Source organism: Xylocopa sonorina, chromosome 7 (assembly GCF_050948175.1).
Source record: "Xylocopa sonorina isolate GNS202 chromosome 7, iyXylSono1_principal, whole genome shotgun sequence".
NCBI lineage: Eukaryota > Metazoa > Arthropoda > Insecta > Hymenoptera > Apidae > Xylocopa > Xylocopa sonorina.
The window spans coordinates 12933830-12961318 of record NC_135199.1 but is presented as its reverse complement, the minus strand read 5'-3'; the positions used below and the strand labels follow the sequence as shown (position 1 = coordinate 12961318).

Here is a 27489-nt window from a genome sequence, read left to right as displayed (position 1 = left end):
CCGATTATATCTTTTTATTTCTTTTTGATGGTCCTCCTCGTTTGGTCTCCGCCATTATCCGCGCGTTTCCGTACACATCGGAGGATCGTTGCTCGCAGGTACGATCGCGTATCGCGGTCAATCGTCATAAATAAGAATATCGTCGAAGAATGATACACTTTTTTTAACCGCGGAGCGGATGGAAAGGTCTCGCGGGTCTCACGGTCGTGACATTTAATAACGAAGGCACGTTGACCAGAGTATAATCGAAGATTTATGGACCTTCGACACGCGCTTTTGTTTCGATCGTTGATCGTGGCCGCGCTGGGATCGTTGGGAAAAAGAAATCGGATGTCTGCGGAAACGAGTCCGGTGCACCAAAGAACTAATTGCTGCTGATATCTAATAGTAGTACAACTTTTTTATTGCATTGAATTTTAGCATTTACGTACTGACAATGAAACTTGTTTCGGTGTAAAAATGCTTAAAAACTGTCGAAGAACTTCCTATGGAATTACATAACTATGGATAACAGTATAATCTAATCTAGCTATAAGTTAATCATGCTTCCGGTTCTCAGGTAATTATCAATTAACTAAATAATTATCAAGAACAGGATCGTACGATTTGTACCGTATCGTGAATCTGTTTCAATGCAATAGCGCCCTCCGCATAAGGAAACAGTAAACAGAAAAACAAAAATAGCGACGTGCGTTTCTTTCTTCTTGCTTTAGATTCGTGAGGGAAAAGTCGATTATAACCGATGTCACTGCCCGGCAATATTGATTCGTCTAACATAAATATGCATCAATTTTTCGCCGCTGAAAGTTCAAATCAATTAAACGAATGTCATCATGGATTGTCTTTGAATGAAAAGTAAGAGTAAAGAAACGTCGCAAATTGAAACGTCGCGGCAAGACGCAACGATCTGACCATCGTCAGAATTCGTCGCGTTGCTCGATCAAAAATGAGCCGCGCAATTTCGCTTTGACCGACTCGTCGAGCGTGCGCGCGAGATCGATCGACACAGTCTACGTTATCGACGCGCTCTCCCCTCGATAGATCTCGAAGCACCGCGAACTTTCAAATCCGCTCGAGAACGGCACGAGAGGGTTCGCAGAGTGACAGTATTCGAAACGAAAACTTAGACTACTTAAAATAAAACAATGTTAATTCCTCCGTTTGCTATTGCTCTCGAGCGGTTGCCGATGCTTTCGTTCTCTGCGTGTACGAACGCGACCGCTTAGTAAGAAAGTAGAGTAAAATACAGCGGAACAAAGAACAGAAGAGAAACCGCGTCGATGGGTCATTCCGTTTTGTTGTTCGCCACATTGTTACCGACACTCTTCGCCCTCTCCTCGACGCCTTTCTCCTTCGATCGTTGATCCTTAATGTAATTCTCCACGTAGAACGAGCCGAACATGTAGATGAAGACCATCGTGTTCACCAGCAGCAAGAGCATCAAAATTTTCGGCAAATTGCATCCGTTGAAGAAGACCTGAAGGGTGTGCACGAAAATGATGCAGAACTGGATCAACTGCAACGACGTCAGGTACTTCTTCCACCAGAGGTACTTGCTCATCTGCGGTCCTATCGAGGACAGCAGGTAGTACGTGTACATGATCACGTGGACGAACGTGTTGATGAGACCTAGGAGGGTAACGTGGCCGTTCGGGAGGAATCTGACCCCGACCCAAGCGCAGAACGGCATCAGGCTGTGATGGTAGACGTGCAGCGCCGAGATCTGGCGGTTCTTCTTGCGCAGGACGAAGAAGACCGTGTCCAGTAGCTCTATCAACTTGCACAGGAAGTAGAGGTGCGCAGCTCGCGCCATCTGGAAGTAGGCGCGCGTGACTCGACCGAACGTTCGTGGATCGTCGCTTCATCGTTTAACGTCGTACTTACCCTCAAAGCCTGTGGATTGTCCGAGTAGTCGACAGGCTGACAGGTGTAACTGTAGTCGTACAACCAGCCGCTCAACAATCCCTCGCTGAAAAGGTATATGCTGAGCAACACCTGCGCAAAGTTGTAGACGATCAGGACGTTCCTCAGCTCGTACGGCTTTTTGTTTTTCATGTACCTCGGCCCAGCGGACGTGCAGAAGTAGATATAGCTGACGAGGATTATGGCCAGCGGGCCTGGTGCCGACACCAGAAACCAATCTTCCGTCCTTGGATCTGAAATAGACGTAGATCGGAAGAAATATCGCGCGAGGAACGTTCGATTCAAGATCTCGAGTCTCTTACCATTTTTATTGTACATCACGTTGTTGTACCACTCGACCAACCCCGACATTTTGGCTCCTCTTTAGCGAACTGGACTAAACCTGGAGGCAAAGAACCGGTACAATTTTTAGTCTAACGAGATTATTCTAATGAATTGATCTATTATCGCGATGCCATTCTAGCGATCTCTAGTCTATTCAAAGCAGTTCGTTATTCGTCATCCTGGTAATCATTATAGTGACGTCAGTGACAGGCATTAATGAATGCACGCAGCGAACAATTTCATGATTAGAAACGCGTCGTTTCAAATTTTGTGCTGGGACGTCTCGGAAGTGGCGGGCTAACATATCGAGGGTCCAACTTGAGATCCCAGGTGAAAGTGAAACGTGAATCAACAGTGAGAAGCTGAGTTGCCAGAATCTTACGAACAATGGAAACGGCTTAGCGAATTCTCGCGACGAAACTCTCGAAACCTCCATTGGCTGGTTTCCTCGCGACAACGAAACCTACGATGAATCAGCATGATTCGTACGCAACGAAATTTCAATCGATACTTGTGATACAAAAAGAAAACAAAAAAAAAAAAAGAAAGAAAGAACAGACACTGTTCAAAGTTGAAGGACATCAAACGTTTGACGTGGCAAAAGGTATGTTTCCTTGTTTGCTCTCGATATAGTTCGCCAACGTGGTCCACCGTGCCTCCTCGATCCTTTCCGAGACCACGTCGATCGCGCTCGAAGGCTGTTCCTCTTTTCGAATCGATTTCTACGCCACGATCGACGAGTTGTAGATTGCTAGACGGACGTCGAAAGGAAGACCATCGAAAAAGAAGACGATAAGTGATATTCGGAAATGACTGATCATGTCGAACGAGGGGTGGAACTTGAATGATGACTTGCCTGCTGGAACGGAGAAACTTGTACGGTGTATACCGGTCCAGGTCCAAGGTGAACGAGATTCGTACCTTTTGAGGTTCCTCACCCCAACACCAGCCATCTTTGACGCGTTCAGCTCGCCCATTCGCGGTTACCGTCGATTTTTTCGCGTTTCAAGTACAATCTCGGCTACGAGTTCCGCGATTGGAGGCCTCTCGCGAAGTGGTTACCAGCGTAAAAATCGCGTTTTAACACCAGATCGGTACGCGTCGCCACGATTGGAAGAGTAATTCCCCTCGCCTCCCGTCTTCGTCCTTGCATATTTTTCCACGCTCGCACGATACGCTGCGTATAATTCGATGATGGCACGCTGTCGGATCGTTAGACGTGATTCGCGTGTCGCGAGATTGAAAGGAAAATGAATCGTTCGGTGAACGCGGCACGGTGTGATTATCTAGCCTCGCGGTCTCTTTAAATCGTTGATACGCGAACGATATGAATCGATTCTTTTCCCCCGCTCGAAGGAACGCTCGAGCTGGTTTTCGTAATTCGAGGAGCTGTGGCGCAACGAGCAAAACCTCTTTGCACGATTTGACGCGCGATCCAAACTGGTTGCGAAACGGTGGGATCGGCGATCCGACAGAAACGGTCGAGACGAGTGACGCGAGCTGAACCAGAAACGTTCCAGCGGAACGGTACACGCGCGGTTGACATCGAACAAGGGGGGAACGCACGCCGCGTCAGGGTTCAAGGCAGGTGAATTTTAGCATTATCCTTCCCGAATGGAAGCAGAACCAAGCGGTGGTTGATCCTACGCGGCGATCCTTGAGAAAACGTAGCCGTAGGAGGGAAAGAAAGTGCAGCGAACCGGTTGCAACGATCAAATTCCTCGCGGATAAACGCGTCTATTCGGCCAAGGCGAAACACGAACACCGGCAGCCTAGCTCTGTAATCGACGCGGGTGACGCAAAACTAAATCACCGTTTAAACAAGGGTCCCATTCCCAACGATCGTTCCCGCTCGATCGATCGTTTCCGTTTGCAACATTGTAAATTACAGAGGCTGAGCCAATGGTATCGATATTGCTTAGCGAGGGAGTGGTCAATATCGCTTGGTTCGATTCTTGTTCTCGTTTCGAATGTACGGATAAAAAGTCCAGATCGTTGTCTTGGGAAGCAGGAAGTCGGCGGGTTTTTTTTTTTCTGCGCCGCTACAAATCGGCTAATACGCTGCTCGCGCGATTAATTAAACTGCAATTCGCAGGAAGCGATTGCCACGCGACATTCGTTGTCCTTCGTACTTTGAAAGTTTTACTCTCTCGACGAAACGCGGTCGTTGGTGTTTTAACAGTGTTCTGTGCGGTTAGCTAAACGCGATGTATTAACCTTTCGAGATACTGCTTGAAAATGGCGGCGTCTCATCGATTCTACTAGTTATGAATTGTTAATCGAGTACGTTTAATTCTCCATTCGTTTGCTCTCACACTTATTTAGCAATTAATATTACCGATCGCGGCATCGATAATCACATAAAAATTGTGTATTTCTTTTTTTTTTTCTTTCGACGAAGATACGCGTCCGCTTGTGCTCTTTAAATTCTTCTCGTGAAATGAAGATTGCAGGGGCGCGAAACGATAGTCGGTCGTTCCAGTCGCATTAACGATAAGAAGGGACAGAGAACTATTACTTGGAGAACTTAGGCCAATCAAATGTTTGTTTGGCAAGTCATGTTCGCCGTTAAACATTTTGCAACGGTAACGTTTGCCATTTAACACGGCGAGGAATTTGCTCCCACTTATTCGTGGCAATTGTTCGTCGCGCGTCCACGAGGTCTTTGCTATCATGTAGAAATTACGAAAGACCAGTCGGAGGATCGATCGGAAACGATCTATTAAAAATAAATATTCTAACCCAAAGGTTAAAATCACGCTTTAGAATTCACAATATCGAAGGATTAACAATTCTAATCGGCTACTTTTAAGCGGTCGATGTTGATTAGCGATAATGGGGCGTATTGATTCTAATCGCTGCTTGAAGAAAATAGTAATTACAAACATTTTGTTTTTTCGTTTTTTTTTTTTTACTGTATTGTAGTGAAAATAACGAGAGATCGCAACTGGTCAAACTAGTATTCACGCTCTACGCATCTTTATTACGTCGAGGAGAAATTGTGTGCAAAGTGCACCACAGACGTGCGATCAATTCCATAGAAGAAAAATGTGTGTGCAATGGAATACAAAGAGACCACTGAACCTTTGTCATTTCTAACGAGAATGTCCCTCGAACGAAGGCTCAAGAGTGATGCGTGTCCTATCTCGGACCGCGAAATTCGATTTTCGAGTGTTTACAAAGTAATCTCTAGAATTGTGAGCGATAGAACGTGTGACGCAACAAAGTTCAACGATGTGCGAGCATTGGCGTTGAACTTACCGGTTCTTCGGCTACAACACTCGCGTACATATCGTGAGAAAAGGAAAAGAATGGAGTTGAGCAACGTTCATTACTTTCGATAAAATAATCATTCACGCCTGTATCGTAACATTTAGTTGAAGTAACACGACCCGCGGTTAATGCAATTTAGTAACTTCGTCTTAGCAATGCTAACTACGGAAACCTTGTAAACTTAATAAATTAGAAAACAATAGCAACGGCGACCGTCTAAGCTCAAGATTGTTGCAAAACGTGCACGGAAGTTTGCACACAATGCAAATTGATCGCCAGACATTTGTCATCTCTTATATGACGAAACGTTAAACAGACTATTACAAGGAAATCACTACGTACAAATAACTTGTTTACCATACTCGCGATCTATCGTAGAAGCCGATTGAAAAATTTCGCCGCGTCTCAGGTTGTATCGCGCGTTTCGAAAGAGCGACCGCTCGACGATGGTGGGTATATTTAACGCGAATGTTGGTATCGTTGCAAAATTCATTAACCACGATTATCTTCTCCATTCGACGACCAAGAAGGAGCATTAAGGACAGCCATAGTCCAACAAGTAGCGATCGAGTGGTTTCGTATTCCCTCGCTCGCATGTAACCGTTTCTTGTACTAAACCGCCGGCATTTTGCAATGCACTTAATGCGAATGCGAAAATCCGAGACGTCCGTTCGTTCGGTTGCATAAATATTGCAGTGGGCCGCAGGTTCGACCGTTGGTCGGCCCTGGCCTGCTCGACTGGGGTGAGTAGGTAAAAGTAGAGGAAATTCGAGCGCGAGAAAGACCAAAGGAGACTCGATCGAGGAGAAAAACGAAAGGGTGGATGGAAAAATGATGCGACGCGGTCGAAAGGAAGCTGAGCGCCGTTGGCGAAGGACGGCGACGAGGGATTTGACTCACCTGTACGGAAGAGAATTCGTCGAGCGTCGATCCCGCCGTGATGAAGAAAATGTATCCCGTCTCGAGGATAGGCAGAAGGTTGCGGACGATCACACGACGCGATTCACTCTGCGGGCAGTGTTCGTCGCGGTGCCCGAGGACGCGTCCTGCTCGGTACGCGCGGCGGGTAGTCGAGACGCGGTATCGAAAAGCGAAGAAACGAAAGCGATCGAGCGGCTACGTACGCGGTGTAGACGCGGTGTGCGTGGTTTATCCGAGGAAGATTGGTCGCGGTATGGTAGCCGGGACCGCGAGGAAACAACTGTCGGAGTGGTGGCTGTTGGTTCGTCTACCGGCACGCACCGCTGATGAACGCCTATGCCAAGGTTCTACTCTCTCCCTTTGGCTTGGCCACGAACGTTATCGTTTACGGTCTGACAACGGAACGCTGCGACAGTCGTAGTCTTATATCCCTTCCAGCCGGCCTGGTATTCGCGAATCGTGATTACGCTCGACCACGGACCCGATTTTACCTCCAACGGATTTAAATGCAGCTTACATAGTTGCTCTTAATATGTATTAATTCTGCTTTTAATTTTCCGGTCAAAGTCCACTTCCTATTTGCCACGCGAGGTTTAGAATTGTTCTCTATTGGGAAATGAGGCAGCGATCGTGGCGAAAATTTTTCAGCCACAGCGCGGTAAGGTTAACCGGGTGAACGTTCGATCAGCTGTTCACCGAAATCGCTGCGGTTTCCTCTCCTGCGACGCGGAACCTGTTTCGATCGCCGCTGATTCTTTCGTGGGTTTACTACCGTCCCACGAGGATGTTGTTACCCCGTCGTCGTATCGCTCACGCATTTTTAATCGGCCACCTTGCTACCAGTGGCTAAATTTAAAATCGCTCCCGAGGGGCGAGGGTCCGACGACTTTGCGCGGTTACAAAATCGATGATCCAATGGACGGAGATTGTATGAGGGTCTAGGCTGACTATTTTTAATTCCGTTAATCGATTCTGCCGCATCGAAACACCGGTGCGGGGACCGTTGATAATTAACGGTGGTATATCTTAATTAGTGTCGGGAGGCTGGTTAATCATGATCGTGTGCGTTCGTCTAAGGATGCATGGTGCACGCTCGCCTGAGCCTTTTTCCCCTCCGTAAATCACTTTTTGTTTTCTAAACAAAGGACGCAAGAAGGAAAGCGTTACGATACTTTAACGGCTGACGTTCTGCCAGATATGACTTTGCATAAGCTTAGCTAATTATGCAGAATTACATATCGTATCGTCCATAATAAACTATTGTACGTTATTGTTTATTTATAGGATTATATGAGGTAGAATTTCACATAGTTACAATCAATTGCATAATTTTATTGCATGCATAATCTGTTTACGAAATCATACGCTTCGCATCGACTCTTCCTCGACGACCACTCGTTTGACGCGACACGATATTTGCAAATGCTCATCGCGCATAGAAGACTATCGATGTGACAAAATACATTATCGCGCAGAAGTCTGAATTCTGTTATCAATTTCGAATCGGTACAGTTCAAGAAAAGATTAGAGCGCTCGAATCTAGACAATGCTATGTTCGTCAATCGTTAGAACCTTCCATCGACAAGGCCCCGACAATGGTCGAATAGCGAGTCGAACGATCGTACGTATCCAGTAGTATACACTAGGATTGGAACGTCGACGATTAACGAGCCCTAAGCAGTTGTCTCGTGATTGCAACGATTGCCGAACTCGACGTTGGCTGACGGCTTATCCTAACGATGCCTGATTGCGAGTCTCGAGATCACTAACGAGGAGCTGTCTTTGATACACAGTCGTATTTTACAGTAAAATCGAAGACAAGGTGATTCGTTGACACCGCGAATACGTACGCACGCGAGTAACCCTCGCGTTCACTCGATGCGGAGGATTGACGCAACGATCGGTATCGTATTCGATCGTCGAGGAAAGCAGGGACCCGTGGAAAAGGTTGGGATCGAATTCGAGCCTGAAACGAGACGAGAGAACGTTTCATCGCTGAATAGTCGGGGCTAGCATTATTGAAAATCTTGGTATACATTGGCGCTAATGAACACGGCGCTGTGTCAATGGCGGCGCACCCTCGGGGCACCCAATGGAGCTCGCTGCACCGCGTTGAAACGTCGCTGTTATTTCGACGGAAAAGAAGAAAAGAAGAAAGGGAGGAGGAACGCCAGATTTGACGCTCGCAGGCTAAGGGAAAATACGAATCACGCGACTCGAAAGTCGTGAAAGGCTCAAGGATCCTCGCGAACGGCGCGAAATGCCGTCGCGTCTCTGCATTCCCCGCGTCACAGACGTTTGAATGTCAGCGAGCGTTACCGAAATGCCCGCGAAGAGGCTTCGAACGGGTCCAGCTGATGGCGTACGTGTTTAATTGCACCGCGCTCGCCGACGATACAACGCGCCGCGAGTTGGAAAGGACTGAACAATCCATTCTTGGAATCGCGATTCCAGCTACGATGATTTTGTCAGCGTTAAGCAAAGTTGCGTGTCATCATGCTGTTTCTGCTCATTAATAACGAACCGTCTGTCGTCGATTGCTTCACTCGATATAATCGTAATTGAAATCAAATTCTGTTCAACTACCTAAACGCTATACCATACTCGTTTCGCGCATTTTCTACATCCGCAGACATCAGTTTCGTAATCCTCGATCGAACTTTTACAGACGCGGATCTACGTAGATTTATTGGAACGCGATTGCGTACCAACCGCTTTGCTCGAAATTAGATTCAACGATATCATTCGGATAATACCGGGCTCTTGTTACTTCGTGGCGCGATACGTAACTCTCCTCCAGTGGATGGTCGGTTAACGATGCAATTACGCTGAATTACTGGTCGTCGATTACATCCGCTTTCATCGGTCCCGAGGGTAGGATTTCCGGGGTGGGCGCGTGCGTGCCACGCTTCGAGACGGATGCCGCGTTTCAACGTTTTCGAAGGGTCGCATTCCTCTCTATTCTCGGTGGTCGACATTCCGAAACACGTTATCGAGCGAGCCACACGTGGAAGTTCGAAGAATCGGCCAAGTTACGCAGCATCTGCCTCGGTTACCGCGCGATTTATCGTCACGCGCGAGGCGCGAAGAAACGATTTAGGAGCCGCGGTCCCTGTATCGGCACGCGCTCCCGTTAATCGTGATTTAATCAAGCGGCTGCGATTGTTGCGCGTCACTGTTGTGATTGAAAGGAATTCCAAGGAAAATTGACAGTGACGCGAACGCGAAGGATCTCCGCTACGAGGAAATATCTGGCTAATTATACAAGGTGAAAGATACGTTTGTACGTAACGCGGGTGACTTTGCTCGTGGAGGGAGAAGTAAATTGCTTCATAATTAAAAAGGAAAACCATTACTAGAGAATTCTCCGGGCGATGTTAGAGAAACTGGAATCGAGAACCGGAATTCGCGTGATTCAAGGCAATTTCTAGTAAGTTGCCTTAGCGGCTCGAGTGCGCGCGGTTTCGAGGATACTCGAAACAATCGGTTTGGATGATCGGTACGTGCCGTCTAATAAGTATCGAGGCAATAAATAATTGATTTCCTCGCGAGTTATGCAAATAGCGAAGGATTTATGCAACATCGAGCGATCGTGCGGGAGAAAAAAAGAAACAAACAGAAAAGTTGATAAACGACTCTATTCCGCGGTTTCCAGCAATGAATCATGCGAACAGATCGACCCGCCCTTAAAGCTCTAACCTTCGATCCTCGTTACGGCTATTCGATCGCAGATCGCGACGCAGTTGCCTCGCGATCGCGCGTCACTGCGAGACGATAATCTGAAATAGCCTGGGACAGTTCGATCGGCGTTAATAAAGTCCTTTGAGGACGCGCGGAGGCCCTGACGCGAACCGGGAACCGGCTAAGGCGATGTCGCGCGATTTTTCCGCACGGATCGTCGCATTATGCGCCCTAGATAACGCTCGCGACGCGTGCTTAACACTCTCGCAGACGACCTCACGTATCGACGCGTGACATTTTCGCGTCCGTTACCAGTCGCCAGCCAAGTGTCACGTACCGTCCGGGCGTAAAATGCCTCGATATTCTCGTTCCCGGATAAAATTAAACGGGCCTGTTGTACAAAACAACGTCGAAAGGTTTAATTAACTCACGATGCATTCGCAGGTACCCAACGGAACCACGGGCTGCGAAGGGGTTAAGAATAGCCGTGGCAGCCTTCAAGAGCGGCAAGGTCGGACCGTGTAATGGAAAACTGTAATTGCCGCGCTGCGACAAATCGTTCGATCTGAATTCCACCCACGGCGGATAATTGTTGTTACTCGACCCAATTCGCTCGCGATTACACGTAACGTGGGTTAGCTTAATCGTTTGTTGGCTTTCATTCCCGGCGAACGCTGTGGATGTAACGAATAACCGATGCGAATATAATGTCAATATTGCTTAATGTTTACACGGACGGCAACGCCCACGAGTGCAATTTCAAGTCGCTGTTGACCTTAAGCATACGCGAGACTGTAAAAACGATTCGTTTTTATTCGAAAAGCGCACTCTGCGGTAAAGAAAAGAAAAAAAATTGGAATGGGATGAAGCGGGTCTTGTATGTACAGTCGTGTATCGGTGATTCGTAATAATTCTTTATTCCGTTGCGCGTAACGATCACGTTTGGATGACAATGCGTCTGTAAATTTCAGAAAGACAGCCCCGCTGAGACGACGCTGTTGTTGCGACAATTAAACTGGGCTACGCAGTCGTGGAAGACGTTTATTTAAATTTCCTAACGACGGAGCTGTAAATTATGTTCCGTGCGTCGCGCTGCGCATTTTTGATATCGCGTCGTTAAGGAGTCGACGATTTCCTTCGATTCCGAAAGGGGAAGTTTACGCAACGGCTGACAGAAATAATAGGACGGCGGTAAGAAGTTGTTTACAGAGTATACGGGAGGTTGCGCGGACATGCGATGCGGGGGAATGAATAAGAACTCGACGGAAGAACCATTTAGCGAACTAATTGCAAAACAAAACAGTCGTAAACGCGTGAGTAAACGTTTTAAAAAATATATTATTAGTATCGGAATATTAACACGTTTTTCAAACTCCGTGGCATTAATTAACACAGGGGCTCCATTTCAATTTAAATATCGTGGGTTTTTGTCAGGCAGCTAACGATGGTTGAAAGACACCTTGCAACAGGTATTAAAAATCGCGAAGTATATAAACACAATAAAATATCCTTCAAGACCATCTGTTCGCGATAAATCCACTGTCCCAAATGTCACGAGTGAAGAAGTATCTGGATCCGAGCGGTGGACTTACAGGAATGTTAATAGAAACGGAAGTCGAACGAACGTTAATCAACGTCTCCCGCAAAGTGATATCACGAAGAGAAAAAAAAAAAAAAGTGGGAACGAGACAAAGTTTCGCGTAAAGAGATGGGAAAAAGGAAGTCTAACGATTCGACAATGGTCACCGGCGTTGTTGGGGACAAGACTCAAGACGAGGGGAGACGAGAAAGGAGCAACGTTTCCTCGAGTGCGTCGCAAAAGTGCTTGAAACGCGTAGTTCCGGCGGATCGCGAAGAGAGCGCCGCGGTGGTCCCGTGCAGTGGCGTCATCTACGCGGAGGAACGGTGCAAGATTGGCTGGCAGTTCGCAGGCGCATTTCCCGGTGCATTCTCTCGTTCCAGCCTCGGCTGGAGGCGTCGCGTCATTCCTTCCCCGCGGTCCATCGGCAGTAGACATTCTTTTTTCTCTCCAGACACGCACCATCTCTCGTCCTTCTCTCTCGTTGACGACTGGCGGGTGATCGCGCGTCGCAGCTCCGGAACCACCGGATATACCACGGACACGGCAACAGGCTCGACATCCTCCTCGCCCTTCCTGTTCTCCTCTCTCCGCCGCCTTTCTCTCGCTTCGCTCTTGCTCGTTTCGCTTCGCTTCCGCCGGTTGTAACGTCGCGTTACCGCTACGAGACCCGTCCTCTCCCCCCCACTATCCTTTCCTTTCTTCGTCCATCGGTTCCCCTTCCGTCCGCTGACCGATAAGCACACCACTGTCAGGGTCGAAGAAAGAAGAGAGCTCGACCCCGGAGGTTCGCCGACAGCTGTTCGATTCCACCGCTCGGTCCTCGTTTCCGCGCCGATCTTCTCTTTCCTCGAGTGGTGTCCCTTGCTGAAGCCGTGGGACACGATCGACCATGTCGCTGATCGCCAACTGCTTTCGTCGCCTCACGGAGACACCGGCTAAAAACGAGGTAAACAAAGAACAGATCGTAAGCGCAGGAGGAGGCGCTCGAACGCGCGCGCTCGGAGCATCCGTTCGATTCGCCGATCTTTCTTCGCTCGTGTCGCTCGTCTCTACGACTGACGCCTACGGACGAGTACTCGCGCGACGACGATCGACTGACGCTTGCTCGCTCCGCTTTTCCAACTGATCCGACCCCGCTGTCCACTCCGTGTCAGCTGTTGTTCTCGAGATAATAGCGTTCGTCCGAGTAAACGGAGTTAGTCGCACCAGCTATTGTCCCTGGAGGAGTATCGACGTTTTCGGTCCGCTCTTCTTTATCGGAAACGGAGCTGTAATTCGCGACTACTCTTTGTTGTCGAGTGTATCGAATGGGTGCACGGTATCAGAGATATCGAACGCTCGTACAATAGAACACGGGGACAAAGCGTAGACGCCATCGTGATATCGTTAATACCGTTAATCCTGCTAATCCCCGTCTCGAGACTGACGATGCCTAGTCATTTGTTTTGCATAACAGACGATGACGAGATAACGTTGCTATTCGTTACATGGTCGTCCGTGTTCGTATCTTCACCAGCAGCTGGTCGAGCTCGAGTCTATTTACACGTGTCAATGACGCAACCGTTCGGTTCGGTAAAGTTACGCGTCAGTGAAGACGTCGCATCTCGTGGCAGGCATTTAAATTCGGAATCGCGAACGATCGGTCCCAACTTCCGCAAGCAGAGACTTTCGATTCGCATGTTTGCGTTGCAGATTGACCGGGATAAAACGCCGCGGATGTGGGTCACCGAAAGAAACTGTGGCACGCGGCGCTCCGACGTCGCGACCTTGAACGCGATCGGCCCAATTACGCGTCTCCACGGTCTGAGGTGTTCCCGTCTGCGGATGGAACTTATCCAGGGGATCCACCCCAGATCTCCTACGAATTCATTAGCTTCCCGCTCGACTAATCCAACGGAACATCGCGCTTAATCTCTGTTCGATAGCCGTAGAGCTAATTTCCTCGTGCGCGCGATGGAAATGAAACCCGTGTAAACGTTTGCCGCCGTATGCTAAACACTTCGTCGCGCGTTATTCGCTTCCGATACGCCTCCTGAATATTCCTGAACGTCGACACGTGTATTCTAAATTTCGTTTCGCATCCGAATTTCCTGTGTATGCTAAATTAACCTCGACACGGGAGACCGCAGCGTAGAGGCTACACCTTCTCACTCGACCGTGTTACCGGCCTCTTTTCCAGCTGAAGGGGTACAAGGTCACCGACGTGAACCGCACGCGGAAAGTCGGCGTCGCCTGCAGGAGCCTCCAGGAGCTGAAGCGGAAGGCGTGCGCGAAGCTTAACGTGAGTATCGAGAGGTTCGTTTCCAAGTGACCCGTTCGCGACGCGATGGCAATCGTATCGCGGACCCTTTTACATGTGACGATAAAAGTTTCGCCGGCCAAAACTGGGTCATAAATGCCTCGCAGCTGATCCATAGCGCGGCTCCTAGAAAATTGTAACGCCCCAGTCGTTCGACCGCGCGCGATCAGTGTCCAGGGTCGGTTACGAGCGCACCTAAAACGGGCCAACCCCGTCCCGCCATTGGGATTGCTGGGGAATAAAAAATCAAAGTACCCGTTCGGTCGCAAGGCCGTCACGTTTTACGACCACGCTCAATCTCTCGATTTGTTGCGTCTTGCCCCGCAATCGACAACAGAGCGCGCACTTCTATACTTGTATACTTTTATGTATCATGGTTCAAAGCAGTCGACTCGTAAAGTTCACCGATAGTCCGTGTAATCTGACCATAGCTCCCTTCCAAAGAGTCGTTCGAAAATTCGAAACGAGACGAACGATTGAGGGGTCCGCGCGAACCGATCGACCCGTCGAACAAACGGAAGAAGAGACGGGGAAAAGTTTCGAACGCGTTTCGCGGGTCGGTTAATCCGGTTGCGGGTCAACCTTGTAGCCGGATCGCGTTCGCCTGCAGCGTGTAGCTCTATCGAACGAACCAGCCGGGCCACGGACAAGGAGCAGCCCCCAATGTCAAGGCCGTCCGTCTGCTGGACCGATATCCGAACCGTCGGCCAACACCGTCGCACGGGCCAACACTTTTTCCATTCCGTCTTCGCGGCGTTACGCGCGCGCGGACACGCGGTTACGCAACCGCCGCCAGGGCAAACTTCCGGGCGAACGGAACTTCCCCCGCAGCTGGCGCAAAACTGCGATTCCGTAAAGATTGATTGCGGTTTCGCGCGCAACGCGAAACGCTGGCCCCTGTGCTGCGATGTTGCACGCGTCGCTCGGTTCGCCATTAACCGGAGGGAACGTTCCGCGTCCTCTCCTGCGTGAAATCTAATTACTTCGAAGGAAAAACGATCGCGAGACTTCGTTGGTCGCTGGTCGCATAACTCTGTTGGCGCGCGGCTACGACAGCAAACTGAAACCGATAATTATAGGGTTACCGTTTGTACAGGAAAGGAGGATCTCGCGCTCGACTCGAGTTACATACGCGCGACACGTTTATTAGTTTAACCTCGCCGTGTCGAAGAGATTCTAACGCCGTTCGCGATGTTGACGAGGCGAGGCGTTTTAAGTGCGAAAGCCCTCGGTAACGTAATCGCGTTTCGTACGTTCGATTGCCAAATGACGCGCGTATGGCGTAACTTTGTACAATGGAATAGAGAGCGGAGATGTACAGAGAGATCCGCCGTGTTTGTAGGTGACGAACGACCTCGCAGAAGTCAGCGTCTACTTGCTCGATGGATCGTTGATCGACGAGGAGGAGTATTTCTCCACGCTAAAACCTCAGACTACGTTGATCCTTCACAGGCCCGGGGAGAAAGTATTGAGCGGTTAGTGTCGACTGTAAAGACATCTCCAATGATTTTCCACGCGTCGAGCAGAAGCTACGATGTTTTTCGTGGAATCCGACATTTTGATTACAGACGCGGACCTTTTGTACGACACGCTGAGGCACGTCAACATCGATTTCCTGACTGCTGGCGAGAAGGCGGCCGAGTTCCTCAACGAAAAGCTCAGGACGAAGGTCGCGGTTCTGAATAGCGCGTTGAACAAAGACGACTCGAAGACGACGCTGAGCAGCAGGGACGAGCATCCGGAGTGGTTTCGTGGTTTGGAGACAAACTGCGCCACCAAAGTGAGTCTTGCTCCTTTCTGTAATCACAGGGAAAAAAAAGAAAAAAATTAGCAAACGCAGACGGTCGTAATTGAAAGTGAAAGTTGGTCGAGTGGTATATTAATGATTTCGTAAAATTCCCTGAATCTAATTTGCATCGTCAAACATTTGACGAGAGCCTTGAAATCGCACCGTGGGGTACGTGTCAGATGTCAAAGTCAAAAATCAATACGGATGTACGCAATAACGACGTCGGACACCTTCCGTGGTAACCGTGTTCCATAAACCGAGCGATCGAGGACGCGGACGATGATAAAACCCGCGGGTGTATTAATAAGGCGCGCCTGGTCGACGCGAGCTAACGCGATAGAACGAGACCGATCCTATCCCCCCGTACGATCTCGTTCGGGTTAATTAACGTTACAACTCGTCCACTTTAATTCAGGCAGCTTGCCATTTATCGCGCCTCGGGTTTCGCCTCGGAATCTCGGGACCATTAGTTTAACGATTCCACGCAATAATTAATTAGCTCATTACCGTTATCCGTTTGCACGAATCTCGCGTGCGAGCCGGGCTTTATCGCGGTCTCCACGAATGCCCGCCCTCACGGCGTGCACCGCTTCCGCTTTTGCGACGCAACACCCGTGGGCATCTCGGAAAAATCATAAATTTCGCGCGCCCTCGATGGCTCGCGTCCTTTCCGCCACGAAACCCCTGCTCCTCGCAAATCCCACGCCGAATCCCAACCATCTCCTCCGTATATCCGTGCAGCCAGGATCGAACGTCCTGGTTTCTATACCACGGATTTCCCAAGTAATCTTATCGACGAAGAAATACGAGTGCCACCCCTTTCGCAACGTTCGCTTATTGACCTTCGTCATCTCCACGGCTGTCGCAACTGTCCGTCAAATATGTGCTCGACGCAAAGCCGTCCAAGTAAAAATAAATACGCGATATGTTAACGATCGCTCGTTTCGACGCGATCATGCTTACGCACGACTCTAGACGATAAATTGTAAATTGAATTAATTTAAATTACCTCCGGTGGTGGGCTTAGGCGAATAATCGAGTTCCTATTGCGCGTCCTCGTGCACAATAGCGGCAATTCTATCGGCGATTTGTCGAAAACAATAGTCCAGTTCCGCGCTGATTACCAGCCAATTATATTCAGGAGAGAGCAACGCCAGTGTCTACTGACCTATTTCGATTAGCCACTCACATTCGCAGCTGTGTTCCCTGTTCGTCTCGTCGGAGATCCTTCGAGAATTGGAGGCTGCGATAACAGTTGCGCGATCGCAATTAATCGCTCCTGAAAAGAATCGATACGCCAATTAAAACGGGACTGTAACATTCGCAGGAGGCATACCTGCACCGCAGATGCCAGGACAGGATACGAGGCTACCTGTACAAGACCATCGAGCAGATCAAATCGTCGGACGTGTTCGCGAAGGATCCTCGAGCGAGGAAACAGCTGCTGTACGCCATAGCGTTCTTCAAGATGCAGCTGAAGGAGGACCACTACTTTGGTTACTACTTCGACAGAAGTCGAGCAAAAGTCGAGGGCGCGAAGGGCGCTGACGAACCAGACTCGTCTGAGTGTTACGACCATTGCCCCTGCAGGCTGAGATGGCTGGACGACACCACGTACTTCCGGCTGTTTGGCCCGATGGAACAGACCTGCGACGACGTGGACGCGGTGAAAAGGAAGAACGAGAGGAACTTGAAAACCGAGGAGGACGAAGCTGAGGACGGTTGCCCGTACAAGATCAGGAGGAAAGAGATCGAGACCTGTATCGCGTTGTGCGATCGCATGGGCGAGTTCAGATGTTGCGGAGCTTGGAACGAGGACAAGTGCTCCTACGGGGAGAGGCACAGGATCAATCCTTACAGGTCGCGAGAGGAGCTCATTCTGTTCTCCACGTGGAATTTCGATCATAAGTAAGCGTTTCATTAGAACTTCTCTGCCACGTTGTATGGAACCAGATAAAGACTAAAGAGACTGTGTGTAATTTTCAGGATCGAGAGGTCTAGGACCATAATCCCGTTCCTTTTGAAACTGGCGTCCCAAGGCGACACCAACGAGACGGAGCTTTTCGAAATCTATGACAATCTCTTCACCCTGAAGAACCTGAGGCTGGTTCACATCGTGTGCCACGATAAATGTTCGCACAAGTGAGCTACCCTCTAAAGATCCAGCGCGAGAGATCCGCGCTGGAAATACACGTAGAACGACCTCCGAGCATAAATGTAATTCTCCTCGCAGGTGGGAAACGCACCTACTCGCGAACTGTTGTTGATAGTTGACAGAATCTAAACGTTTACTAAATGTCGTGCCCCACAGCGATTCCGTTGCGCCACGAAGCGACAAGCAATACCGATCACACTAGTTCTACGATGTATCGAAGCTGGCCAAGCATCGACGACGATTTTAAAAGGTTCTCGTTGGCGCGCGTCCACGCTTGCGAGTCAACAAAGTTTCCTACGCATTCTAGCCGTTGTAATTTTCTATTATCCATCGCAAAACTCCGCGCACCTAAAGTCAGCCGGACGAATAAACGTCCCGGATGAGAAGTTAAATCGTACGAAAATCAGCGCAGGAACTTTTCGATTTCTACTTTACGTGGGCAGGATAATTCGAGCGCGAATCGCGGCTCGGCCGGTACGATAGGGATTAGCGCGCGTCGATAATTTAAACGCGGAGTCCTCGAACGCGGGAGATTGAAGCGAAGTTTAAAAACCACCGTCAGGAGGAGAACTTTTGTAACACGTTTTTAACGCATCCTCGCGATGGCTATCGTAAACTTTCTATCGAGAATTTATCGAAACACTTTGGCGCAACGGCTGCGAGATTGGGCGCAACGGAATAATCGCGGATTCGAGACACGAGATTCGCGGCGAGGATTTTGTCGCTTGCCTCCTTCGAAAATGCAACAAAGGGGCTGTCAGGGAACGACCTTACTTTGGAACGCGGTGGAGTTTATCTTTCGAAAGTGTACTCCGTAAGATCGAGTGTCTTTCGAGTATTTTTGATTTGACTGGTCGACCGAAGACAAAACCAAAGTTCTGATATACATAAATATATATATATACACACACATATATATTCATTATTGAATTTAGAAAAGACGTATATATGCGATCGTGTGTACAGAGCGACGTAATCGCGTCTTGTAGAAATTTATAAATGTTCACCACCCTTCGATGACACGTTGTATAAGTAAATAAGAGCACGCGAAGTTGAAATAGATCTATCGAGGAATAAAGGAACGTTGAAACTGCTTCGAAAGACTCGACGTTGGCGAATATTTCAGATCGATCAGAATATTAATGTGCCCACGACTTCGAACGAGTTAAATCTCCTACAATCGAATGATTGACTCACCCTGTGCACGCGTACTTGCATATGCTATACATATACAGAGATATACATATATATTCATATATATATACATATATACAAAACAGAATTATATATAAAATGTTTTAGAGACTTGTGCGATATACCTGAAGCGGCGGTTCTTCCGGCACGGTGAAATATCTGACGGGAGGACTCGGTTCGAATGATATCTTTTTGATAATTCTTCTTTTGATATATGATTTCGATTGGTACACACTCGAAGACGAACCGTCTCCTATCCGACTCACTTTTTATAAAATTTCGATTACTGTCGACGACGATGACAAATAACAAGCGTGTAGCGACCATGGTTTCAGTTTCTCGTAAAAAAAGATACTCGCAAAAATTGTTGGGGTTCGATCGACGCGCCAGTGTCGTTCGCCAACGCGCGCCTCACGCGAAATCCCGGCTTTATCAACAGTGGACGTTTTGGTTAACGAGGCGCTTATCAATGGTATACCATCGGTAAAACCGCGCGATAAACCCTGATCGTGGAGTTTCGATTAATTTCCTTTCGCGAGAGAGCATTGCTGGCAAGATTGCTGGGTGTAACCCTTCGTACCGTTCAAAGTTACTTTAATCGGGCAAGATTAGTCGGCTCGATGACCCGTTGTGCACTCTCAGTTATCCAAGATTGGCACGAAATCAAAGTTCTTACGCTTGCTCCGAGCTGGAAGATAGGAATGCGGCGGAATGTGACGCGATTAGGTAAAACGCGATCGCATTCTCGTACAGCGCGGGCCAGAACGAAATTCAAGTGTATATCGAAGCGAGCGATCGCTGGCCAACGTGATACAGATTCTAGAAACGAGAGAGAAAGAGAGAGAGAGAGAGAAAGAGAGAGAGAGAGAATATTTTTGTGAAACGGATACAGCGAGGTACAGCGTAGAGAAACTGCATGACAGTGCGTAACTTCCTCGTAGGCTACCTGTAAGCATAGTTATTTTTCAATGTAAAACGACTGTGTAGCTCTACTTTAGGCAAATATATATATACATATATTTTAGGTACGAGAGAAGGAGAGGAGTAGGACAGAGACGAGGGCAAGACAGAAGTAAGAAAATGTTCGTCGTTCGTTTCTTTCGTCCTCGTTCCCAATTACTCCCGTCGCCTCCAGTGGCGATCGAGCGTGTTTCAAAAATTACCGATAACCCACGCTGTCCCAATAGTAACCGCTTTTTCAATTAAGTCCACAGAAACGTCCCTGTCGGTTTGTAATTAAACGACGCGCGCACCGCACGCGGAGACGATCGAATCGATGATTCGGCGTCGAGAAACAATGCGATTTCATTAATCCGCTGCGAAGACAGTTCCGCGGGCGTCAGCTCGATCGAACGAAATAAATTCTCTCGTTTGTCCGCGCTCGATCGGAACGCGTTCTCGTTCGGATCTATACACGGCTGCGTGAATCAATTTACGGTGTCGTTTAATTTAATCGCGCCTCCGTGCCGTCTTTGGCTCCACCGTCGAATCGTTCATATTCTCGGAAGTTCTCGCGAGGCCCTCCATTTGGCAGCGATATTGTTCAAGTTTCGCGCGGCAGTTACCATTTTACGGCCTCGAACGTCAGACTGCGCACACACTTTTCCTTTCACGGTACCCGGCGTCGCTTTGCTAATTAATCGTAATCGCACGCGTGTCGTTTTCAGCTGCGTCGACATTCCGCTCGAATCGTGGAGGCACGCTCGAGGCACGATCGCGTAACGCGACTCCGTTTCTGGTTCCCATTGGATCATTTTTTCGAAAACAGCCGCGCTCGCGCCGGGACACTGGTTCCTCTCTCGGTGAATCGAATCGCGTCGACGCCATTTCGACGTACAGACGTGCTCTTTCGCGCGACCAGGCGACACGATAATGGGTCAATTTCGAATTCACCGAGCAGCCTGAATGAAGCTCAAACTTCGTCCAATTCCATTTCCTCTGTCGATCCTTCGCCGCCGATAGCCGAGATTATTTTCAATTCCCGCGGTCTCGCTCGTGTCCACGCCGTTTGACCGACTGGCACGTCGAAAAAATCACAATGGCGAGAGGGACGATATCGCTGCCGGCGGAACGAAACCGGTTCAAGGCAGCTCAACCTCTTTGTTATCTCCAAAGCCTTTGAACTGCGCGATTTTTTGCGAAACAAAACAGAAAAAAAAACAAAGAAACAAAGAATCGTTCCAGTTACGATAAAAAAGAGGGGGGAGAAAAACATGACCGACGGGCATACCGCTTGGAAATAAAAGAATCTCGACAGATGGAAGAAAGTGTCGTTACCTCGGACCAATCGCGACTCGCTTGGGTGGTCGTAGCGAGAATTAATTTTCGCTTCGCTTGTGTCGACGAGTTCTCGCGGTTCACCGATCCTGCATGGGCGAGACCCTTGGGGTGAAAAGTACCGCGCAATATGTTGTTAATCGCAGCGATGGAAGAGGGAGCACCGATTCGAAGATTACCGATTTATCGCCCCTTCTGTTAAGGGGATCGACGCGAAGGTCGTTCCGTTCGAGGTTAAGCTTGCCGTAGGTCGTATAAAAATACGATAAACAGGGCTGATCTTGAAGTTCCTTCGACCCTTGACCATCGATACCGCCATTTCAATTTACCACCGTGCTACCCACCTCGTACCTCTCGACGGTAGGTTTAGTTCTGCAGCAACGCTGATAAAGTTCAAGGTTTCTCTACCGCGACACGTTGAATCGCGAATCGAGGTTCGTAACAAGAGTACGTTGAACGAGCACGACTCTTAAGGGTAGTATCACCGCGGTCTGCGTTAAGGAGAACGGAAGGCGACGAAGGAGGGATGGTATTCGGCTCGCTTTTCCGCCATTCCGCCACTCTCGTTCCTGGCGCACCCCCTGGTGACTTTACTGCCGGCACTAATCACTTCCCTGCGAAACGATTTGCTGATTTATCGTTTAATTTCGCGACGATGGCCCCTCGATTCCTCGGCTGGGTCACCGCGCGGCACGTCACGCGACCCACCGTGTATAAAACTTTGGAAATTCGAGATCCACTCTGCAAGAAGGGAGAGGGACGTATGGTTAGGGTAAAAGCAAAGAAAGAGAGAGAGAGAGAAAGAGTAGAATTTTTGTTTGGTTTGGATTAACGATCGAGCGAGGAGTCGCTTGGTATTGTTCCTGAGCATCGGACGAACCGGATTTTATTGTCGCGTTAAACGCTGTCCCGACTCGTTGTTACTATTCCGTTGTAATGTGCAATTCGGTCTCGTATAACCGATCGTTACTGGATTGCGAACGCCTCTCTCGATCCGAGCTATTTCACGGTATCGGCCGACAAGGGCGAAATTATCGAGGATTCGGAAAATTCGCGCCGATACGGATCCCGGATATTTCTGCCGTTACGTTTCGCAAATCACGCAGATTATTTCTAAATAGCCGTGTAAATTTCTGGTTAAAAAATCGTCTGGACCTTCTCTCGCTCGTCCGTTACATCGAGCGCGCTGCGAGGGGTTGCGTTGCCGCGTTCTGCGGATTACACGCGTTTCGCGAAATGATTCATCGAGCGCGTTCGAGTGGACGCGTTTTCGTTTCGTAAATCCGGGACGAAAGTGCGCGCGCGATTCGTCACTGGAAAATGATTCTGTAAAATAAGGCATCGGTTCGGCTGCATATCAATCGCCCGCGAGCACTTATCCGTTATTATCGCGCTTGATATATAAACGCGATAAAGCTAATACCGCGCGTCCCGCGCTATTTACGATCGGCCCGTGCATAATTCAACGTATCCCTCGTGAAATCTACGAGTGCGGATCGCAAATCATAAATACGTACCCGCACGCGTGCCCGTGTCCGTTTCATTATTTTTTTATCTCGCTCTTTAACAACGCATACTTTTATTTCACCCCTGCCGCTGGTTTACGTGGATCACGCTTGACGACGGCTAATCTGAGCCTAGCTTTTACGTCGCTTTTTACGCAATCTCGCATTGCGCGATGAAACCGTGGAAAGGGGAAAGAAGAAATCGCAAAAAGTATACGCGCTCGCGTGGCCCCATAAAAACGAGATAACTCTGGGAAATCGTGCGCTGGGCACACGGGAAGATCACGGTCCTCCTCTCGACGGTTTGTCATCTATAATTCATTAACGCCCTGCATCTTTCCTCGACCTGCATTCCGTCTTTTCAGCGGCGCGCATTCGAGCTGGTCCCACGCATCACGAGGCGAGCCTGTGCATCGAAAAGAGCCGACCCCCTGGCTTTTACCAGCGGAGAATGCGGGTCTCGCGTCTACCTGGACCGGCAATAACTTAACACCGGTCTGGGGAGAGGGCCCTTCGCGTGCCTTTCAGAGGCTACCTCTGGAAAAACTGGCATCGACGACCCGTTTCAGGGGCGCACAAAAGCGTGCACACTGGCCGCGATCAGGTGGACGCGAGGCTGCGACGCGAAAATCTCTGTCCGCAGAGTTTTGTTCGAAATATCAGCCATCCGATATTCTCGTCCATCCTGTTCTTTCATCCTTTATCTCGCGTTCGTTGTCGCGAACAACGTTGTTGCGCTTTCAGAAATTGCTCTTCCCGCCCCAGCGACCACGACGCTTCCTTCCCACGCTGGCTAATTCCGAGACAATCGATCCGATCATCTCGCGTCCGCCTACGCGGCCCACCCTGTCGTTGCTGTAAATTGTCTGCTCTCGAGCGAGAGGATCGAACGCGACTCGAGTGGCCGTGGAATTTCACTCGCAAAAGAATCCGTCGAACCTATTAACATTTCGCCGGTGACTTTCGATACTTGTTGCATGACAAAGCGAGAGGATCGGATTTAACTGTATTATGCATGCCGCCTTTGCTATCAAAGTGGATAAACGTGTCGTTGAACGAGCAAACGCTCTTCTTTTTCCCTCTCCCCCGTTGTTATTAAACCGCTTTCCGTGGTTGTTTGCAGACGAGAGACCTTTTCAATTTGCCTTTTATACACCCCACCCGCCGATTTCACAGCTCGCCTCACCGCGTTTGATAATTGAAACCTGTACCCGTGCCGCGTGGATCTTCGCGCGAGACTTGAGACTTGCGATCGATTCGGGTTTTTCGAATCGCGAAATAACAACGGGAGGTAACATTAGTGGGAACTAGCTAAAATAGTCGTATAGAGGCGAGACGAGAATCGCTCGGATTCGAGCCGGAAAATTCGTTGTTATTTTTAGCTCGCGAGGAGAGCAGAGGCAGCGGAGGAATCGGTGCCGATTCCAGGATTACGGGCCGTGTAAACGAGAAACGTGACAAAATGGAAACCTTACGTTCCGCTTGTTTTTCCACGAAATTAGATAGCTGCGTGTGTGGCAGCTGGAAATCTGTCCGTCGTCTGCCGTTCGAATTTTATTGCCAGCGTCGGGAGAAACATTTCGTTCCTCTTTGAAATCCGGCCGCGTCCCGTGCGACCGATCCTCTTCCACTCCTCTCCGTCGCCAGAGCAAGAATTACGTATTCGAACCTTTCGCATCTAAAAGGGTGGAAGATATCGGCGAGGAAGTTCCCGCGGCAAATTTGCCGATTAGAACTCGCAGGTGAACGCTCGATCCTCGATCCAAACCCTCCGCCATCGCTCACCCTCCGCGTCGACTCGCCCACCCCGCGACGCGCTCCTCCCTTCGCCCTTTCCCCTTCCGCGTCCCATTCATTTCTCTTTCGAATCTTCATCCGACTGTTCCATCCCGATTCCTCCCATTGTCCCGTCCGCGGCTTCGTTCCCCTCTGCACCCCTCTGGACCAGCCAGAATGCCCACCCGATACCGTATCACACGCGTACTCAATTATAAGGGATTTAGCTGCGAGCAATTAAGATTTAAACGTCTTATTGCGGCTCATTAGGCGACGGTGCAATAATTCAGAAGTAATTTCCGTTCACCCGCTCTGTCGCGTCCACGTCAACCCTCGCGCGCAGCTGTGTACCATGATTCGCGTGATTCGCTTTTGAGAATGGGTAAAATCGCCGCGTATTATGATCGAAGGTATCCAAATTTTCTCGTTAAATTTTTTACTACGTTTAACGAGGTTGACTCGATATTTTGTTGACGCGGAACGGAGTTTCTCTCGGTAGAATCAACCCTCGGATTATTGAAAGTTCCGCGGTTAGCCCACGTAGCTGAAGCAACGGGAGTTATAGCCAGCCTTCTCGAGACGGCCGTTTTTCAGCTGAAAACGGCCCTGCCCGGGAAAGCCGCGGAAAAATTCATAACTCACTTCGCGCTAGGTGTATTTACATCGTTGGTCGTTACACGGAAGTACCGCCACCTTTTTCCGAGTGCGTCGGAGCGTGGTTTTTGCTTTGGATACCAACAGGGGGGAGATAAAAGCGAGATAAATAAAGGGGAAGAGCGTCTCTAATGCCCAATGATTTTTCCATTACACTAAGTAAACGTTTATAAACCGTTCCGGGAATTATTTACCTCTTCCTCGAAGCGAATAAACCGCGTCGCTTACCTCGTCGCCTCGATACCCCCGACAACCTCCGCGCTGCTCGAAAGATTAACATCCTTTCAGACATTCCGGCTCGCTCGCTCGGATTTAGCTGCGGAAACCGCGACTCGACCAGGAAAAGCTAATCAACTAATCGATAAAAGGTGACTATACTGGTTCGAACGAATAGTAGTTCGCATACATTTCGTTCGTTTCACGAATTCTTCCGTCCATTACCAGTGAAATTCTTGCCGCACGTGCACGCGGTCGAGCACCTTTGACCAACGCGCGCGTCATTGTTTCGTCCGATCGGTTTTATTACGTACGCCTCGATGATTATTTTAAAACCCATAATATATTCACTGGCTAACGTTTTCGCTAATTCTTCGAAGCGTGTAGTCGCGTAGCTCGCGCGGATGGATTTGCGAAATGCGTGCCCATGGAAAAACTGACCCAGCGAGCAAGTAACAGCTTGAATAGACCGATCTTTAGGCGAAACCTGCTCGTCAACGAGCAAAAAGAGACTCGATCGATATTTCTGGCCACAGTTTCCAGGTCCAGCTGAAACATCTGTCTCGATAGAGTCTTGAGAGAGAATTATCTGCACGGATAGAAATGGCGCGGCTACAGTGGAGGTACATGCACGCTTCCTGATTCGCGCCAATCATTATTTCACGCGGCAATCGTTCACCAGCGACTTCTATTGTTTCGAAAACGAAACATTTTGCGTGGAGTGCCGCTGCCACTCAGGACAGTACGTATCATACTTGAAAGCTTCAATATGCGCCGGGCGCATTGGTCCGCGTCAGCTGTGCCCAACAAATATTGGATCATTCTCGAAGCAATCTCGGTTTTTCAACCTCTCGCGACGAAAAAAGAAACGCAATTCCGCTGGAATTTATTATCCCGCTACGAGGATCAGCCCAGTCGTAGCAAACGTTTAAACGACTCGACAACTTCCTCGACGTCTTCGATCTCAACGGTTATCGTTATTGTCAAACCGCTCGAAGCTTCTTTGGTACCCGCGAGCTGCGTTACGCCAGGTATAAGATGGCAAAAATTTCACCCTGCTCGTATCGCTAATTCTATTACAATTTCCAGCTTGTGAATCTAGATACGAGAATAGGCATGCGCGATTAGGAGTTAATTACAGAATCGAAACGATCGTGGGGCGTTGGAAAAGAAGACGGTGAGGATCGCGTCGCGATAAACGCGAGCATTGTTCAGCGTCGCTGGTCGAAGTCGAGGCGAGGGAGAGGCCGTGGCGATGGGTGGAAAGAAAATTGAAAGGGTGGGCGAAAATTGCGAGCAAAAGTCCACGGACACGGCCGAGGGAAATTCATCGGGAAAGTGGGGCGTCCGCGAGAGAAATGCGCGTCAGTGTACTTAGCTGGGAGCCGTAAATTACCGGGGAGGGTGGAGCGCGATATTACCAAGGCGAGCATCCGGTGAATGCAAACGTCCGACGGATCGGTCCGCGAGCTCCTCTCCTGGGCGGACATCGCGAGCGGATCGCGAGCGGTGAAATTATCCGAGGAATTCGGCGCGTGTCGCGTTAAGGGCCGAGGAGGGAGCTCTCTCGTTCAAATGGGTCATTCGAAATCGAAATTGAATGATATCGGTTGTTCCGCGAGCTCGATAGCGGCGATGATGCGATTAGCGGCCCGTTTAAATGGCGTTGATCAGTTCGGTAGTAATAATAACTGGATTAGCTCCCCCTAATTCTGTATTTTGTCCGTTGTCCGTTGCGGGGTAGGCGGATTAAAATGTGCGATGCGACGCCGCGGTTTCGACGCGGGCCCGTGTTCATTCGCGGGTGCACGGTTGAAAGGAAACGAGCGGCTCGTTTGCGGCGGGGCTGGGGAAAAAAAAGGGAAGAGAAAAATGACGGAAATACAGAGTGACGCGACAGGTCGTTTTAGGTCACGCGTC

At 49.2% G+C, this 27489-nt stretch overlaps 4 protein-coding genes across 5 annotated transcripts in view; 2 read left to right on the top strand and 2 right to left on the bottom strand.

Moving 5' to 3' along the window:
* Positions 1 to 15463, top strand: part of Rpl27a (ribosomal protein L27A) — a 163081-nt gene extending 147618 nt beyond the window's left edge. Inside the window, exon 6 of the mRNA XM_076897984.1 lies at positions 15454 to 15463. The gene's annotated coding sequence lies outside the window, so the exon portion shown is untranslated. The remainder of the gene's footprint in view (positions 1 to 15453) is intronic.
* The window catches only part of LOC143425292 (uncharacterized), a 270075-nt gene that overhangs the window by 143930 nt on the left and 98656 nt on the right, over positions 1 to 27489 (bottom strand). The gene's annotated exons all lie outside the window — the stretch shown is intronic.
* The window catches only part of LOC143425281 (very long chain fatty acid elongase AAEL008004), a 122105-nt gene continuing 95873 nt past the window's right edge, over positions 1258 to 27489 (bottom strand). The window contains exons 1-4 of one of the 2 annotated variants that reach the window (XM_076897970.1): positions 6641 to 6883; positions 2226 to 2305; positions 1885 to 2156; positions 1258 to 1813 (exon numbers count right to left, since the gene is read on the bottom strand). In XM_076897970.1, the coding sequence (XP_076754085.1) occupies positions 1286 to 1813; positions 1885 to 2156; positions 2226 to 2274 (849 nt within the window). In that variant the 5' untranslated portion in view covers positions 2275 to 2305; positions 6641 to 6883 and the 3' untranslated portion in view covers positions 1258 to 1285. Of the gene's footprint in view, positions 1814 to 1884; positions 2157 to 2225; positions 2306 to 6640; positions 6884 to 27489 lie in introns of those variants that run through there. The other variant, XM_076897971.1, reaches the window with a different exon arrangement.
* Positions 12030 to 18210, top strand: Drep4 (DNA fragmentation factor-related protein 4). The gene is made up of 6 exons (XM_076897948.1): positions 12030 to 12650; positions 13884 to 13985; positions 15346 to 15478; positions 15572 to 15783; positions 17120 to 17700; positions 17779 to 18210. Exons 1-6 carry the CDS (start codon positions 12594 to 12596, stop codon positions 17936 to 17938), a joined length of 1245 nt encoding a protein of 414 aa, XP_076754063.1. The 5' UTR covers positions 12030 to 12593; the 3' UTR covers positions 17939 to 18210.